This window comes from Gigantopelta aegis, chromosome 13 (genome assembly GCF_016097555.1).
Source record: "Gigantopelta aegis isolate Gae_Host chromosome 13, Gae_host_genome, whole genome shotgun sequence".
NCBI classification, from domain to species: domain Eukaryota; kingdom Metazoa; phylum Mollusca; class Gastropoda; order Neomphalida; family Peltospiridae; genus Gigantopelta; species Gigantopelta aegis.
The window spans coordinates 12,696,941-12,716,383 of NC_054711.1; the positions used below are offsets into that span (position 1 = coordinate 12,696,941).

General features: G+C 39.7%; 1 protein-coding gene across 1 annotated transcript; it reads right to left on the reverse strand.

Annotated features, from left to right (window-relative positions):
* Window positions 1–1,009: 1,009 nt before the first annotated feature.
* Window positions 1,010–12,754, reverse strand: LOC121387499. The gene is made up of 4 exons (XM_041518645.1): window positions 12,647–12,754; window positions 6,359–6,490; window positions 3,968–4,176; window positions 1,010–1,187 (listed from the first exon to the last, which is right to left on the reverse strand). Exons 1-3 carry the CDS (start codon window positions 12,714–12,716, stop codon window positions 3,989–3,991), a joined length of 390 nt encoding a protein of 129 aa, XP_041374579.1. The 5' UTR covers window positions 12,717–12,754; the 3' UTR covers window positions 1,010–1,187; window positions 3,968–3,988.
* Between the last annotated feature and the right edge of the window lie 6,689 nt (window positions 12,755–19,443).

Here is a 19,443-nt window from a genome sequence, read left to right on the forward strand (position 1 = left end):
CAACCCTATTTCAACCAGTGGCGATCGACCCTACGACCCGTCACTCCTGAAGTGAACGTTCTATTCCTGAGATGTATCTCGGCTCTTGTATGGACGAAGAAGATAAATAACACCCTGAATTGATATAGTGTATAGAATGAAGATACATAATGCATTTGAACGGAATTATATGACTTGATTGTCCATCCAGTTCGGACTTATTATCAATTTATATTTGACCTATTACAAATTGTTGTTACATGGTAACACAACCGACCTATAAAGATAGCAAGTGATACTGAATAAAATGGGGAGGACGGTGGCTATACATTTAAAGTCTGTAATGGTTAATAACACCACTAGACCTCATTGACGTACTATTCACCGGCTATTGGTTGTCAAATATTTGATAATTTTGACATATAGTTCTATAGTGGAAATTGGGAGGGGCTGGGTTGGGGGCTATAATGCCACATAGTAAACCATATATGATAAGTGTAGACTTCTTGTTTTGAGTAAATTAGCCAAATTGTGTTCTATTTAAACACTCAACATGTGTTACAAAACATTTACCGACCTCTGCTCTTTCCGTGTAGAGGGATGGAATCTGACAATAGGCATCTGTAAAATACGTTTTGTCCATAGTGTTGTTTGTGAGATATGGTTTTAGGTAACGTTGGAGAATCAGAAAATAACTATAGATCTGGAAATGTTCATCAAGTTGGTATTTTGATTCAATCTGGTTCTGGATTCTTAATAACACTCCAGTGTAATTTAAATTACATCAGTTCGATGTCTCCTATAAAGTCATTACAACACGTGTTCTAGACAGTGAGAACAGATATACTACGCTGCCGCATAGGCCATTATTGTCACTTGGCAGCAAATGTTTATGAATGTGTATGTATAATGTATTTTTCCATAGACAGATCAGCACGTACCAAGACCAATGATATACTTGCCGTTTGAGAAATTTGAGAATGAGAGCAATAACAAATGCTTACCAAACACTTGAACTTCACAGAAATTCATGGCTGTGTCTCCATTGTGTGTATCTTGGTAGAGTGTGATGTATCTAGCCGTGTTGTTACATGTCATCGACGTCACATCCGGACTGGACTGTGTTGATGAACCACACAGGTGACCAGTGTTTGTTTGGTTTACATCAACAGAGCTGTACACCTCAACGCCATTTCTGCGATTTGTTGCTGTGCATATGGGAAAATACGGAATTTCATATACATATAATAATTGTATTTGTATGATAAATTTATCATGTTTCCTGTAACTAATTAAATTATTGTAATTTACCGATAAATCCTGAAAATAACGGTGTTTATTTTATACATTTCTTTCTAATAATGTATTACCGCTTCTCTGTTTCAGGCTACGGTGTTTAATCTGAAGACAGTTTGTTAACAAATTACACATTGATTAAAACACAATTATTAATATGTGAATAGGCATTTAACAATAACACTTGCGTCTCTTGACTTTAAACATTGATATTTAATTTAATTTTATAATATATATAATATTTCTACTTTTAATTCTTTTTTTTCTGAATTGTGTACGAATCATACGTTTTATAGTCTGCATCCATGGGTGAGGTTCAGTGGTTGAAGTGTTTCTTTTATATGATGTGATGTTGTTCTTGACTATAGTACATGTTATACTTCTCATTCCAGCCAATGCACAATGAATGGTATATCAAATACCATGGTATGTGCTATCCTGTCTGTGGGATGATGTATACAAAAGATCCCTTGCCACTAGTGGACCAATGTAGCGGGTTTCCTGTCTGAGGTTACATGTCAAAATTACCAAATGTTTGACATTCAATAATCAATTATTAATAATTCAGTGTACTCTAATGATGTCGTTGAACAAAGCAAAATTGATATTACATAATAATAATAATAATAATGAACACATTAGTAATACATTGTTGGTGGTGCATTTGCATACATGATTAGCATACGTTATATATCATGTGTATTGTGAATCCGTGGTATTATATGAACCATGTATTACCTGCCGGTAGGTTGGATCTTGCCCCTGCGTGTGCTGTAACCTCACCGTGGTGCAGGGGTGTAACATTCTCTTTGAGAATGGCCAATACAGCACAAAATTGAAGTTTTGAGTAAAATTCAGTATCCGTAAAATTCTGTGATATTTGTGTTTTTGCACAGTTCTTTACACTGTTTTTTTTTTTAAGTCTTGAATTTTTATATTGATGTTGATCATCACTTTATTTATTTGCATTACCATAGTTTGACACCCAATAGCCGATGTATTTTTCGTGCTGGGGTGTCGTTAAACATTCATTCATTCATTCATTCATTCGTTGGATCTTTAAACAAGGGTTCTTTGATTTTCTCCAGCATAGCGATCGTAAAACATATAACGACCTCTCTACATATGTATTTAGGATTATCGGTTATTTCGCCATTGGCTCCAGTTTGGTGGGACCACTATTTTCGTTATGCTGACTTTCTTATGAGAACGGAGTCACGCTATTGGGGTATGACCCGGTCGACGATGTTCCATCATCACACCTAGTATCCAACAATGTGGATCTACACGTGCCGTCGACAGCCGAGCGCTTTACCACCTATGATCCCATGCCAGACAACATTGTCAAAGAGGTGTTAACTGCCCGTGGCTCTGTTGTAGTTGATGCAGGGATTGTGAAGACAAATGACGAGACGTCGATATGTAAACGTTTTAGCTCTGCAATTTTGATGCCACGAACCAATGCGCGACAAACATTATTCCTAGGATAGAATTTATGAATTAGATGTGGAATATTTTATTTGTTGCTTCACAAAACACTTGATGTAACTGTATTTTGTTATTATAACTTTGTTATAAAGTAATGTTTGTTTATAGAAACTTTTAAAACGTGATTAACTTTGTTCAGAACGTACACAGTGGTACAGAAGATTGATTGATTGATTTTTCATATACTCAAAGGCAAATGTTATTGTGACATGGATTGTTTGCAGTAATAAATTTGTGAATGGATTTATGGATGTACACCAGAGAAAATGTGCATGAAACAGCTCAAAGAAATGCAACCAAGCCATTGTTGCAGCGATTGCATGCTTTATGCAAGAAACATGGAATATTCGGGAGAAATCCTGTCCAGTGTTCACTGTAAAAGGCCAGACATTCAGTTCCAAATCAATGCCACACTGTGCAGCCTTCAGAAGTCCAGGATTCAAAAAACACCATTAGTGAACTGTTTGATGCAATTTCGCCATACCATGCCTCAGTGAAAATGACAGATGGCGAGTCATGGGATTCTTGAATCTGGGACCTCGCAGCGTGACGTCGCACGTCAATTCAACGTCCACAGAAACACCATATGACACTTTTCATACACGGCAGTAAAAACGTATCATCAATTATTTTTGTCTCTTGTGTGTCACAATAACTTTTGCCTTTTAGTATAGTTATAACTGCAATGAAGGAAGGAAATGTTTTATTTAACGACGCACTCAACACATTTTATTTACGGTTATATGGCGTCAGACATATGGTTAAGGACCACACAGATTTTGGACACACTCGCTACTGACTGTGGCTCATTTGCATACGGGAGGTGCGCCCGTTTCATGGCTATTGCTCGTTTCCATACCTTCGGACATTTCTCTTTCCATGTTATAACGTTTCATACACGGCAGTAAAAAAAATTATAATCAATTATCTTTGTCTTGTGTGTGTCACAATAACTTCTTCCTTTTAGTATAGCATAACAATTTTCATCGGCGTAATTACAAAATGTATCATTCGATCAAAATACATTTTAATACATTTTTATATATGATTTTTATGTTTGTACATATATTCGTTTATGTTTGGGTCAATATTTGGTTACCTCGATATGTTTATATGGTCTCCACGATATCGACACAACGGCGCTCGAGTTTATATAGAAAATACAAACTAATATTATATTAATTCACGGACTGACTCTACTTACGCCATTTTCTGAAGTGCACCGCTAATTTGTGTATGTAATATTCTCTACCCAGGTCCACCTGCCACCATGTTGAGGGATAACCGGGTCCTGTAAACATACAATACAGTTTGCTGCCTGGTAACCTTGGTCAAGATTCCCATCTACAGCCAGTGAGGGATCTTTCCGCCAGTTGGGATCATATGAACTCTGACTATGCAGAGCTATATTTTCTGAAATATGTAACACAACATGAACTAATGTAATGCTGCATCTACCACGTGATTATTAATGTAAACAAATAATATAGATTGTTTTAATTTGTTTTTGTAGTTCTGTTTCTTTTTGTTTGTTTTATGTTTGTTTGTTTGTTTGTTTGTTTCTTGTTGTTTGTTTGTTTCTTTTTTATTATTATTATTTCGGGCTATCTATTCTGTATCATATATGCATATATAGGATGTATGTACGTATGTATATTTTATGTACATACAACGTGTTAAAATCTGCCCAATCCGGATGTTATCTAAAATCGGATTCCGGATGTGAATGCAAGAACAAAAGCGTAGTTTGTATACTAATCATAAGACGTCACATAAGGGCCGCATGGACACTGCGTCTGAGAGGGGTAGCCGATTCGCTGTACCAGTGGTATGTAATAGGTTGCAGTTAATGGATGGCGGAATGGCTCACTTGCAGGCATCTCGCTGTTTGCCTCATGGATATGCTATCATTCGTACATGGCAGGGCTCGACCACAGTCCAGAATGCTCAGTTTACGTTTTGGTGGCACGGTTATCCGAAGCCAGATTCAAAAGAAATTTATACCCTCCCAACCATAATACAACAACAAGTGCTATCATAATAAGAGGTTTCAAATGCACCGTGCAGGTTTCAGACATGTGCCCTATTTAGTTAGAAAAAGAAAGTTTTAAAAAGTCAAGCAATCATTGATTTGTTATGCATTTATCATACGCTCCCGTCAACCAAACAAGCTGTGAGTAAAAGACTCATGTACATGCAATCTGAAATGCTTTATTCAAGTCTGTAACCTACTTTTCATGACTTATCACCGTCCCCATTTTTATTTTTTTATTTTATTTTATTTATGTCTTTTTTTATTTATTTTTGGTGGGGGGGGGGGGGGGGGGTGGTGGTTAAAGTGAGGCCAAATTTGATTCTGGCCTTTATTAATTAGCGCTGGCTGTACCGGTACACGCTTTAGTGTTACAATATTATGTGATAACATACTACAGAATCAATAACAGGCAGATCGTCACCACTTTGCCGAATAAACACTATACCATTGTCTTATAATTATTTGTCAAACAAAGTGTTTTATTAACCATCATATATGATATCGCAACTTAATCATATGCAGCTACACCAGTCAAAATTTATACTGGGCTCGAAATGAGTTCAGCACTTTGGCGAATTTAGTAATTACCACTGGGTAGGCAAAATTCCCCGCTTTAATACAACGATAACCCTATGTTTGACGCTATATAACTTTACATTGATAATTTTCGAGTTTGTCGGTAACAAATGTTTCAAATATTAAGCAATAATACACACTACAGGAAGAAACGCTACAGCACAGTCTTTCAACAAGGTTCCGGTCAAAAACGTAGGTGCTGACGGGTTTCTTCCTGTCATATATGTAGGCACATTTGGTAGAAATTCCGTGTTTTCGTTTTACAGTTATCTCTAACAGAGAGAAAATATAACAGTCTAGTTGTCCGCCAAGCTCTGGAAGGGTAGAGTACTCGGGCTATGATTAGCCAAACAGCCAACATGGTGGAGGTTTACAAAGGGTACATTATATTAAACTTAATAATGAAATACGCTTGCCAAATTCAACTTTAATTCGCGATTTAGTGAAGGAGGGCTTAAACCTTGATCAGTCCAGTCCTACGAAATGCGAGTATCACGACACGTAACTAAATACATGTCTAGGTTACATGTGTCACTCTGTTTATCAACGGCCGTTTATGTAAATGTTATCTTGATAATCATTACTTACTAACTGGTCTATTTTTACATGAACACACTTTGCTTGATCATTTTCTTTTCAACATTTTCTTTATTGCAGCCAGAACGCGTATAGCCATTAATCGCCGATTAGGTCAATACCAACTGTGGTTGGATTAGAGTATTTTTGCATGCCCCTATACCACCAAGGTTTCAGGTTGAATGATAAATGGAATTCTAGACTACTGAATGGTAAACTGGAGAATACATTTTATGAACTGCATTAATTTAATGCTAATTGAAATCAATATATTCATTCGTCTATCAAATTGTAACCCCCCCCCCCCCCCCCCCCCAGGAACTTGTGTCTGGTATAATATTAATGTTTAAATACTATAACTATATTCAAAATGACAGTTTCAAGCTATATAAAATCATTTAATTTTACCTTTATTGCAGTTTGATCCATGCCATCCTCTATCACATCTACGCGAACAACCTGTGACGTCATCGCAGTCGACATCATCGCAATGACACGTGTAGTTACACTGCGAACCATACATCCGTGGTGAGCAGATACCTAGGAACGCAAAGAGCAATATATACTCAAAGGCAAAAGTTATTGTGACCTGGATTGTTTGGAGTAATGAATTTGTGAATGGATTTATGGATGTAAACCAGAGAAAATGTGCATGAAACAGCTCAAAGAAATGCAACCAAGCAGTTGTTGCAGCGATTGCATGCTTTGTGCAAGACACATGTACTATTCGGGAGAAATGCTGGTCCAGTGTTCACCATAAAAGGCCAGACATTCAGTTACAAATCATTGCCACTCTGTGCAGCCCTCAGAAATCCAGAAGTCAGAAAAACATCACTAGTGAACTGTTTGATGCAATTTCGTCATGCCACGCCTCGGTAAAAATGACAGATGGCGAGTCATACGGATGCCTGAATCTGGGACCTCGCAGCGTGACGTCGCACGTCAATTCAACGTCCACAGAAACACCATATGACACTTATGGCAACGATATCAACAAAACAACCAGGTCAGGGGCCGTCCCTGTAGCGGCCGACCACCCATGACAACCCCTCGCCAAGACTCATGGATCCGAACCACGCATCGCGAAACAGGTTCCAGCCACCAACCCTCACAGCCCGTACCATCCCATTCTCCAGCGTTTAGTGGCCTCAATGAGACAACGGTGCCAGGCCTGTATCAAAGCCGGTGGCTAAACCGCTGGTAGCGGCTCCTTCTGTGGCGCCTCCCCCAGCCCAGCCTGAGGTAGAACAGAAGAGGAAGAACAAGCGCCGACGAGACACTGCTCAGCCGACAACGTCATTGTCTCCTGCTGACATAGAGAACGTTCCCTACCCGTCCTGTTTCAACTGTCCCGTATTACCAAGGAGGAATACGACCGGGCCATGGCCGAATTAGCCTTTGGAAGAAGGAAGGCGGAGTCAACTGATACCACCAGCAGGAAACCGCCTTGGCACCCCCCCCCCCCCCCCCAAGGGGCAGAACCCGTAGAGGGACCGAACACCTGGACTCTTCATGGCAGCCTCAAGAAGCGTTTTACCAACTACTTATTCACCAACATCAAGGATACTGCCAACCTACACTGCCAACCACGGTTCAGGAACTTTCAAGACATCATAGACGGAGAGGGGGAGTTCGAGATGCATCCAGTCACGCTCAACGATGGAGTTAATACTGTGTGTGTAACACATCGCCAGGACATGCTCTACAGCTAGGCTATACTGGTCGCCGAGATGGACAACGTCTCAATCCATCGTATCAAGAAGAAGATTTTCGGCAATGATCAGTACCCCAAAATAACGAAGCTGTTAGGTAAGCCTGACATCCACCAGCTGATTCCACAGTTAAACACCAGAGTTTGGCTCTCCTCGCCGTACACAATTCATTAATCTCAAAAAAGCTTTCTTTATTTTGTTTTGTAAATAGTCTGAGGCCCTTTATTTTTGGCAGTCCGTCTAAATTGCTCCAATCATCTTCAACTTTGGATGAGCAGTCTAATGTTTTGCTTGGCCTCAACCTTTAACCAGACATGGTTTATTTCGAACTTACTTTCCAAATTCCGCTCACCTCAATCTTACCCTCCCCCAACCTGCCCCAGAATTGGTCACTGGCGAAGTCAGAGTTCAAGTCCGGGGTGGGCGTGCGTGAACCTTCGGAATATGGGCACGCCCACCCATACCCATATTTATAAATGTCTGCTTAAATCATATAGTTGTTGTTTCAAATGTACTGTAACGTGAACAAGACATTGGGCAGGGGCATCAAAATACACAAAGCACGCACCTACTCACATGCATACACAAGAAAAATAAAAATAAAACGGCATTACAGGAAAACCATTGATAGATATGTACAGACGTCCGATAGCTGCATGTCCCGGTGCTGCTTATCGAGTGAGCGCCCCTTGTTGTTAAGATGTGACTTGCAAACAAACACGTTTTGATGACTGCAATAACATATTAAATAAATGTCTCCGCATTAATATCAGTGGCTATATTTAGTGAGTTTCTAATCGTTCTAATGTTTGTACTAAACGTCACGAAAACCCTTTATGTATCTATGTATTTATGTATGAATATCTATATATTGTATGTATGACGAGGTTGACTGTTACATACATGGCTATTAACGCACTGACACATGGGATTATTAAATCCTTTCTGGCCTCACAAATTGTCCCATGCCGTTGCTGGGACTCGAACCTGTGACACCGAATTACCCCAAATTCCAAACTAACCACGATGCGCTCTGAGCTATTGAGGCATCCATAAAATCATGTTCTTTAACTCAAACACATACTTGGGGCCTACAATCTACGCGGTCGATCCCGCTTACGTGCATGAAACAGTGGGCAGACCTGGCACTGGATAGTATGTATTGATGTATGAATATCAATATAATTTTATTGTATGTATGACGAGGTTGACTGTTACACACATGGATATTAACGCAATGGCACAGAGGATAATTAAATCCTTTTTGGCCTCACAAATTGTTCCATGCCGTTGCTGGCACTCGGACTTGTGGTACCGAATTACCAAATGTTTGACATCCATTTGCCGATGATTAATTAATCAATGTGCTCTAGTGGTGTCGTTAAACAAAACAAACTTCTTATTTTTATTTTATGTAGGTGAAATGAAATATCTTGATCAGCTTTGTATTTCTGAGGAATATTACCATTGGTCTACTTCTGAACAATATTGAAGGTGCCTGTTTAAACGTTGCGCCTCTTCGCTATAAAAATCCCATGAATATATTTAGATATGTCTATTTGAATCATATTGTTGTTGTTGTTTCGAATGTACTGTAACGTAAACAAGACACTGGGAAGGGAACACTGGAGCCTTTTAGAAACTATAATGTTGATTTGAAATGTCTACGGGCTGGATTTTGCCGAGCCTTTAAGCGCTCACCAGGTAGCGTGTTCTGTTCTGTATTCGGGACAATCTAATTAAAATTAGCTCCACTATTACATGTGGATCTAAAACCTTACTTGCAGAATCATGCCAGTGATTTAAAAACAATTTGAAAACATTCCGAATTATCCTGAGGGTATACGACATTTTTCGTGTGAATTACGAATGCCTTAAAGCATGTTTTATTTTATAAAATAAATAATTTGTAATGTAAAACTGAAGACTGATTTAGTTGGGGTTTTTTTTATAAATAAATAAATAATTTTTAATGTAAAATTGAAGACTAATAACCCATCCAGTACGTATTATTATGGTTCGCTTTACTGCGACCACTAAAATAGACTCGCCCGATATTTTTAGAATTTGTATGCTCCCAAATAACGTTATAAAAGGCGAAGTGTGATTGGTCAATATTTATATTATTATTTAGAGACGAAATGTTACCTGGACATTGGAGACTACGCAGTGTTGTTAGTAATCTGATTAAAATTAGTTATTCTGGTCTTAATAAGGCATTCGTAATTCACATGAAACTCAGTATAATTCGGAATGGCATGATTCTGCAAGTAAGGTTTTGATTGGTGGAAATGTGCTCCAACTGGCTGCTGTTAGATCCACATGTAATAGTGGAGCTAATTTTAATTAGATTGTATTCGGGATGTTGTATATTTAAAACAACATGCGATCTCACCCATCCTCAGTGAAAATAGTAAACATTACGGATAACTTACATTAATAAAAACAACAATTCATCCCGCAACAATACCCAAATACACACACATAGGCACAAATGCACAAACTGCCACACAACTCATCATACATTCGCACCACAAACACCATACACAAATACACAACATATAACCGTAGTTAAAATGTGTTGAGTGTGCATCATTAAATAAACCTTTCCTTCCTTCCAAATACACACACACACAACATACATAAACACATAAACAAGATAGAAAGAGAGAGAGAGAGAGAGAGAGAGAGAGAGAGAGAGAGAGAGAGAGAGAGAGAGAGAGAGAGAGAGAGAGAGAGAGAGAGAGACTCATAAACACAACCTACGCACATCCTCACATCAAGAAACAAGACGAATGTACAACAAATAGTACTGGAACACCGTATATATATATATATGTGTATATATGTGTGTGTGTGTGTGTGTGTGTGTGTGTGTGTACATACGTACGAAAGATGCTTGTGTTTACTTGTATGTACTTCACCTCAACGTTTGCAAACTTTATCAATTACCACCAACTCTTTTCCCTTTTAAATATAAATGCAATATTATTATAAGACCTACCTGCCGCTGAGTTTGTTTTAAAACAAATCCATGAAGCAGTGAGAAGCAGAAACAACCAACACTTCGACATATTGTTACATCTCTCCAACCAGGAAGCCTTCCTCTATGTAGATACTGTTGCTATATTTACAAGTGTGCGAGCAGACAATTACATATCTCGCCAGACCGGGATACCAGGGCCGTAGCTAGGATTTTTTGTTTGAGGAGGGGGGGTGGGGGGGGGGGGGGGGTGGGGGGGGGGATGGCACAACTGAGTAGTTAATAGTCTAAAACTCCTTAAACGGTTAAGAAGAGAATTTTCTTTAAATTTCTATAAACAAAATTTGGGGGAGACTACCTCTTGCCCCCCCCCCCCACCCCCCCCTAGCTACGGCCCTGGATACATACATCCGTCATTTCGTAGACCATTAATAATATAGGGTTTGTTTACTTTTTTTCTGTTTTAATTTATTTTATTTACGGTTCATAGAATATAGAGGCGGGGTTATAGTGCCCGTCTGTTGCGCGGTCGCTCTAGGATTGATACCCGTCAGTGGGCCTATTGGTGTATTTCTCAATGGCCGTGGTATGTGTTATCCTGTCTGTCAAAAAGTGTATATAATATCCCTTGCTACTAAAGGAAAACTAGCGGGTTTCCTCTCTAAGACTATATGTCAAAATTACCAAATGTCTGACATCCAATAGACGATGATAATACAGCAATGTGCTCTAGTGGTTTCGTTAAACAAAACACATTTTGACTTAAAACTCCACAGACTATTATTCATATACAGATCAGGAGGTGACAGATCATGTTATGAAGCTGGCCAGGACGTCGTTTCAAACGCTACTGTTATGTTAAAGTTTTTGTTTTGTTTAACGACACCACTAGATCATATTGATTTATTAATCATTGGCTACTGGAAGGAAGGAAAATGCTTTATTTAACGACGAACTCAACACATTTTTTTCACGGTTATATGACGTCGGACATATGGTTAAGGACTATACAGCTATTGACGAAACCCGCTGTAGGTGAAATGAAATATCATGATCAGCTTTGTATTTCTGGGGAATATTACCATTGGTCTACTTCTGAACAATATTGAAAGTGCCTTTTTAAACGTTGCGCCTCTTCGCTCTAAAAATTCCATGAATATATTTAGATATGTCTATTTGAATCATATTGTTGTTGTTGTTTCGAATGTACTGTAACGTAAACAAGACACTGGGAAGGGGACATTGGCGCCTTTTACTGGCCCGTAGTAACCGGGGAGGGGGGGGGGGGGGTTGTTCAGTCCCCCTTTTTTGCCAGTTTTTATTTCGGGATTTTAAAATGTCTGATAATACTAATACGGAAACCTGACGATACAACCATAAAAAATGAGCCTTTTAGAAACTATAATGTTGATTTGAAATGTCTACGGACTGGATTTAGCCGAGCCTTTAAGCGCTCACCAGGTAGTGTGTTCTGTTCTGTATTCGGGATATTCTATATTTAAAACAACATGCGATCTCACCCATTCTCAGTGAAGATAGTAAACATTACGGATAACTTACATTTATACAAAAAAATTCATCCCGCAAAACAATACCCAAACACACATAGGCACACATGCACAAACTGCCACACAATTCATCATACATTCGCACCACAAACACCATACACAAATACACAACATATAACCGTAGTTAAAATGTGTGCGTCGTTAATTAAAACTTTCCTTCCTTCCAAATACACACACACACACACACACACACACACACACACACATACAAATACACTCATAAACACAATCTACGCACATCCTCACACGAAGACACAAGACAATGTAGAACAAGTATTACTGGAACACCATAGATCTATCTATATGTACAAAGTGCGAAAGCTGCATGCCTTTACCGTGTATGTACTTCACCTCAATTTTTGTAAACTTTATCAGTTATCACCCACTCTTTTCCCTTTTAAATATATATGTAATATTATTTTAACACTCCTACCTGCCACCGAGTCTGTCTTAAAACATAACCATGAAGCAGCGAGAAGCAGAAACGACCAACACTTCGACATTTTCTTACATCTCTCCAACCAGGAAGTAAAAACGTCGTCCTCTCTATGTAGCTCCTGCGTGCTATATTTACAGGTGTGCGAGCAGACAACTAAATATCTCGTCGGACCGGGATACACACATCCGTCATTGTCTTCACTAAATTAGTCACCTTACAATTTATTAGACCGTGAATAATATAAGGTTTGTTTACTTGGGTTTTTTTCTGTTTTACTTTATTTTCTTTGCGCTTCATATAATATAGAGGAGGGGCGTAGCCCAGTGGTATAGTACACATCTGTTGCGCCATCGCTCTAGAATTGATCCCCGTCAGGGGCCTATTGGTATATTTCTCGATGGCCGTGGTATGTGTTATCCTGTCTGTAGAATGGTGTATATAAATTACCCCTTGCTACTAAAGGAAAACTAGTGGGTTTCCTCTCTAAGACTATATGTAAAAATTACCAAATGTTTGACATACAATAGCCAACGATTAATACAACAATCTGCTCTAGTGGTTTCGTTAAATAAAACAAACTTTTAAAAACATTTTGCTCAACTCGGCTGAAGTCGAGTTGTCTGTGTCCTGCGATTTAGTAGTCGATCGGGAGTCTGATCCCAGAGATCGGTGGCATGACTATTTTAAAATCTCCACAAAAAATGGCTTTAAATCAGTTACCCTCTTCGGCTTCTCATAGGAAAAGAAAGAAAGACGTTTTATTTAACGACGCAATCAACACATTTTATTTAACGACGCAATCAACACATTTTATTTACGGCTATATGGCGTCAGACCACACAGATATTGAGAGAGGAAACCCGCTGTCGCCACTTTATGGGCTACTCTTTTCGATTAGCAGCGAAGGATATTTTATATGCATCACCCCACAGACATGATAGCACATACCACGGCCTTTGTTACACCAGTTGTGGTGCACTGGCTGTGACGAGAAATAGCCCAATGGGTCCACCGACGAGGATCGACCCCACACCGACCGCGCATCGAGCGACCTCGGTAAGTGTGGATACCACTGTTACTTAACACTATACAGACACCTCGGTAAGTGCGGATGCCACTGTTACTTAACACTGTACACACACCTCGGTAAGTGCGGATGCCACTGCTACTTAACACTGTACAGACACCTCGGTAAGTGCGGATGCCACTGCTACTTAACACTGTACAGACACCTCGGTAAGTGTGGATGCCACTGTTACTTAAACTGTGTGGACGCCACTGTTACTTAACACTGTACAGACACCTCGGTAAGTGCGGACGCCACTGTTACTTGACACTGTACAGACACCTCGGTAAGTGCGGACGCCACTGTTACTTGACACTGTACAGACACCTCGGTAAGTGCGGATACCACTGTTACTTAATACTGTACAGACACCTCGGTAAGTGTGGATACCACTGTTATTTAACTTGAGAACTGAACAAATACTATTTTATGAAAATAACTAATAAACAATAGACGATGCCGGTAAACAAATCCATACTGCGCCGAAAAGTACATTGGTCCAACTCTTCGACATTTTGCGTCAGCCAGGAAGATGGACTGTCGTTCCCGACAGACGAGGTAAATCACAATTTACTTGTTCTTCTTTTCTTTATTATGAATGAATAGAAAACTAGCGACATACATAACCGGTTTATGTTACGGTCTGTGGACAACATAACAAGCGATCAATCAATAAAATATTTACATGCTCTTATACCACGAAGGTTTCGAGCATGTCTATCCCAGGTTCGGCCACCGGATGCCAGTAGTCCAACCTGGGACAGAACAATTACTGGGGCAATTTTGATATTTAAACAAACAGGGAAAAAGGACTTTACAATAAATAATTTTGTGCGTTATTTTCCCAAACAATATTTAATATACAGCAAACAACTAACAATTTGTAACGCAAATTTAGATCGGGCAGTCCTAAATATAAATATATTTTAAAATAATTTTTTAAATATATTAATTAGCCCTCAAAATAGGGGTGGCAGGTGACTAAGAGGTTAGGCTTCAGCCACAAAAAGGTTTTTTTAATAGGGAAATATGTTTTACTTAGGGGCACCCATCGTATTGGGGACTTCGGTGTGGATGAAACCGGGGAAGGCTCGGGGGGGGGGGGGGGGGGGGCAGTCCCCCGGACAAACCTAACACCCCTTACGACCAAAACCGCCTACGCCTACCGCCCTAACCATCTTCCGGTGGAGTATCCCCCACCCACCCAGCACCCCCCCGGCCAACCCAACCGTCGTGCCCTCCAGTCTCGGTGCCCCCATCCATAGGGGCACCCATCGTATTGGGGACTTCGGTGTGGCCGAAACCGGGGAAATCATCCGGGGGGGGGGGGGGCAGTCCCCCGGACAAACCTAACAACTCTTACGACCAAAACCGCCTACGCCTACCGCCCTAACCATCTTCCGGTGGAGTATCCCCCACCCACCCAGCACCCCCCCGGCCAACCCAACCGTCGTGCCCTCCAGTCTCGGTGCCCCCATCAAAAATTAGGCCCAAGGGCCAACGATTCTACCAGAGAAGGAAAAAAAAAAAAAAAAAATAATAATAATAATAAAAAAAAAAAAAATAATAATAATAATAATAATAATAAATAAAAAAAAAAAATAATAAAAAAAAAAAGTATTTAAACAGGGAAAGTTAAGCCTCTGGTGAGTCTGGCAATATAAAAACGTATCCTGGCGATTCCAAGTCCAGGGGCGCCTCTCCATAATCCTGGAGAAACAGAACGTTATGCCACTTTAATTTAGAAACTTAGCGCATACAAGTATGGTATAGAACCATGTTGCATACCCTAGGATAGGAGCAGCGCACCGCCCTATTAAATTCCTATTTCCTATTATAAAAAGAGGTTAAAAACATAAATAACTTATCATAAAAAACACATATTTAAAAGAGCACGCTGGTAACCTATTTAATTAAAAAAATAAACACCAAAATAAAAATTGAAACGATTTATACAATATATTTGACCGGCGAGAAGGGGGGTTGTTACTGCCAGATAACGCACCCCCAACTATCAGCTCGGAGTAATAAAACATTCATCCATCACCAACCATACATAATAATATAGACATTATAAAAATAGTTATATATAAATGTATATACAGTTTAAAATTCGGTACATGTTTAAAATAAAATGAAACGCCTACTCCAAAGCCTGCCAGGCGCGACAAAGACACGGAGGATTCCGAGAAGTGGAGAGAAGGGGCGGTCAACGTCCTTCCAAATCCCTAAGAGAGAAGATGCAACTAAAGTTTAAAGAGCAGTACTGACACGCCCAAGAGCAACCATCGGAAGGAAAAGAGCAGCACCATACACGCCCAACATGGCGGCAGGCGGCCGTCTTCGCACCAATCTAACAATGCCTTAGCGGCGGCCGTCCCCCACCCCTACCAGCGATAGGCGCTGCCCAATCTGTATTAAACATTTATATATATATATTTTAGTTTGATAAACAAAGGCGACCACTAACCTGTCGATTGTCATTTTATGTTCTTTAGATGGGTTTAATACATTAAATGCATTAAACTTTATATTGTTTACATTAAAGAAATTTACCAATTTACTTCTGAATTTAGTATATTTAGTACATTCAAGAAGATAGTGGTTAACACTATCAACAACTTTACAATTAACACAGTTGGGTGAATTAATTTTCTTAATTTTAAATCTGATATCGTTTAATCCCGAAGAGACACCCATACGTAATCTTGCAATAATTTTAGTTGCCTTGACATTAAATGAAACCGGTCCAGGGGTGGTCGCCCTTGGTTTAATATAAGAATGCCACACTCTGGCTCTGTGGTTCCATTCGGTCTGCCACAGGTTACCAAAGTGTGGGTCAGCTATTGAGTTTATTTCATTAAAGTTATGTTCCACTGGTACACTGACTACTGGGTCCAGCAAACACCTTTTAGCCGTTGCATCGGCCAACTCATTACCAGTTATTCCAATATGAGCTGGGAACCCATTCCATGGCTAGCTCAATTCCTTTATCCAACAATTTATTATAGCTTTTGACAATTTTAGAAATAATTTCGGGTCTGACACTATGGGCGCCATTGATTGCCTGCAAGGAACTGAGACTGTCAGAGAAAAGAACATATCTGCTAGGGCCATTATAATTATGATATCTTTCAACCCACTTCAGGGAATACAGTATGGCCATGAGTTCGGTGGTATAAACTGATATATTATCCGACAGCCTAGCCCTAATAGCTATCGGATTTTTATTACTATTTTTAACAATAAAGGCCATCCCTGTTTTACCAGTGATTGGGTCCTTCGACCCGTCTGTGTATATCTGAACCACATCCGGGTAGAGTTCCCCAACCACTGCCTGAAACATTATTTTCTTGAAATTGAGATTTTCTGTTTTAATAATATTTTCCCTGACGTGGTAATGAACCCTGGGGCAGCCCGCCTGCCACGGGAAAGTCGGGTTAATCCCCAAACTAACCAATGGAAGGCCGACTATCCCAAAGTCATTAGCAAACTTATTAAGATATGAAATAACAGATATGTCCCTATCTCTGTTAATATTTTTAATTAGTACAGGTTTAAGTTGGTTGACCGGAGAATCAGGCACCAGACTACGTATTTTGTTGATATATTTTAAACCTTGCCTGATCCTCCTAAGGGCTAATGGCATTACTCCCAGCTCAACAAGAACACTATCATATGGCGTACAGATAGCACCCCAAACTATAATTTTGAGAGCCCTACCATATACGCTATCAAGTTTCCTGAGCTGGGTCTGGCTAGCACAGCCAAAGGCCTGTGCGCCATATTGCAGTCTCGACACAATGAATGCTTCAAAGATCATAAGCAGAGTTTTTCGATCTGCGCCCCATGGTGTGCCTGATAGTACCCTTAATAAATTAAGGTATATAGTACAGTTACGAGTCACCTCAGTAATGTGCTCCCCAAAACTAAGATTGTGATCAAAGATTACTCCAAGAAATTTGACTGATTGCACATGATTAATGATCACTTCGTTAAATTTTAATTTAAGGTCACAAATCGATTTAAACTGCCTTTTCTTATGAAAGATGATACTTTTAGTTTTTGCTATGGAAATGGTAACACCCCAAGCTCTGGACCATAAGGCTAAGTTATTAACATCTACCTGGAGATCTTTTTGAAGGTCCTCATAATTATTTGAGATTCTCCAGAAGGCTGTATCGTCTGCAAAGAGACCGATACTTACCATGTCATAAGCCTTTTCTATATCCACAAACACTCCACCAACTTTGTGTCCATTCCGCATGGCATCCTTTACCTCGGTTTGAAGACGTACAATATGGTCGGTGGTGGAGTGATGTTTCCTAAAACCACTCTGGAAGGTAGACAACAAACTATTTACCTCCAGAAAGTGGATAAGGCGAGTGTTTACCATAGATTCCATGGTCTTGCAGACGCTTGATGTTAATGAAATTGGTCTATAATTAGTAGGGAGGGAGAGATCCTTACCCACCTTGGGGAGTGCAAACACTTCTGCGTGCTTCCACTCAAGTGGCAGGTATCCCTCACTCCATATTAAATTAAACAATTCCAAGAATAATTCTAGAGTTTTGGTGGGCATATTTTTCAGAAAAATATAACTAAAATTACCAGGGCCAGGAGCCGTGGCCTTTCGGCCACCAAAAGCACTAAGAAGTTCTTGGAATCTAAATGGTGCATTATACGGTAGGTCATCCTTCAAGGAGCAGGGTTCATGAGGGATCGGACTATTCTTTTCAATAGTAATTTTCCTATCTTGAAATTCTTTATTATAATTATTAGTGGAAGAATTATTTCTAAAAGCAGCTCCTAAGATATTAGCTTTATCCTGGTTAGTTTTACAATTAACATTATTTTTAAGAATTGTTTTAATAACAAGCGATCATCGATTCGGGTGCATCGTTAATGTGAAAGGGGCGGGACGCAGCCCAGTGGTAAATCGCTAGTTTGGTGCGCGGTCGGTTTGGGAGCGATCTCCGTCGGTGGACCCACTGGGCTGTTTCTCGTTCCAGCCAGTGCACCATAACTGGCACATCAAAGGCCGTGGTGTGTACTACCCTGTCTGTGGGATGGTGCATATAAAAGATCCCATCGCTGCTAATCGAAAAGTGTAGCCCATAAAGTGGCAACAGTGGGTTTCCTCTCTCAGTATCTGTGTGGTCCTTAACCACATGTCTGATGCCATATACGCGTAAATAAAATGTGTTCAGTGCGTCGTTAAATAAAGCATTTCCTTATTTGTGTTTTTGTTGTGTGTTGTTTTTTTGTGTTGTTTTTTGTTAATGTGAAAGGTTTCTATAACAGTTGTTATTTGGCACAGCAGTTATGCGGGGCGAACAATCTGCGTTAGCGCGGGTGTCTTCCAGCTGTATTAGAAATGTTTCACGACCACACCTTTACTGTTACGGATACCACACCTTTACTGTTACGGATACCACACCTTTACTGTTACGGATACCTATGACTAATCATGATGGGCCCAATATACAAAACCTGTGTATGTCCTACACGCATGCAAAGTCTACACACATTTAGAATAGTTAAACACGTGCGTTTGAGAAAAACAGGCCTCGTATATTCACCCCAATCTGATTCGATAACAGTACAAATCGTTTAGCTAGTTCTGCAGATCGGTTAAAGACGGCGGCGTTTTTCTAAAGTAGTATTATTAATATTGTTTTTTAATTATTTATTTATGAAGCAGGCCAGGACACAGTTTTAAACT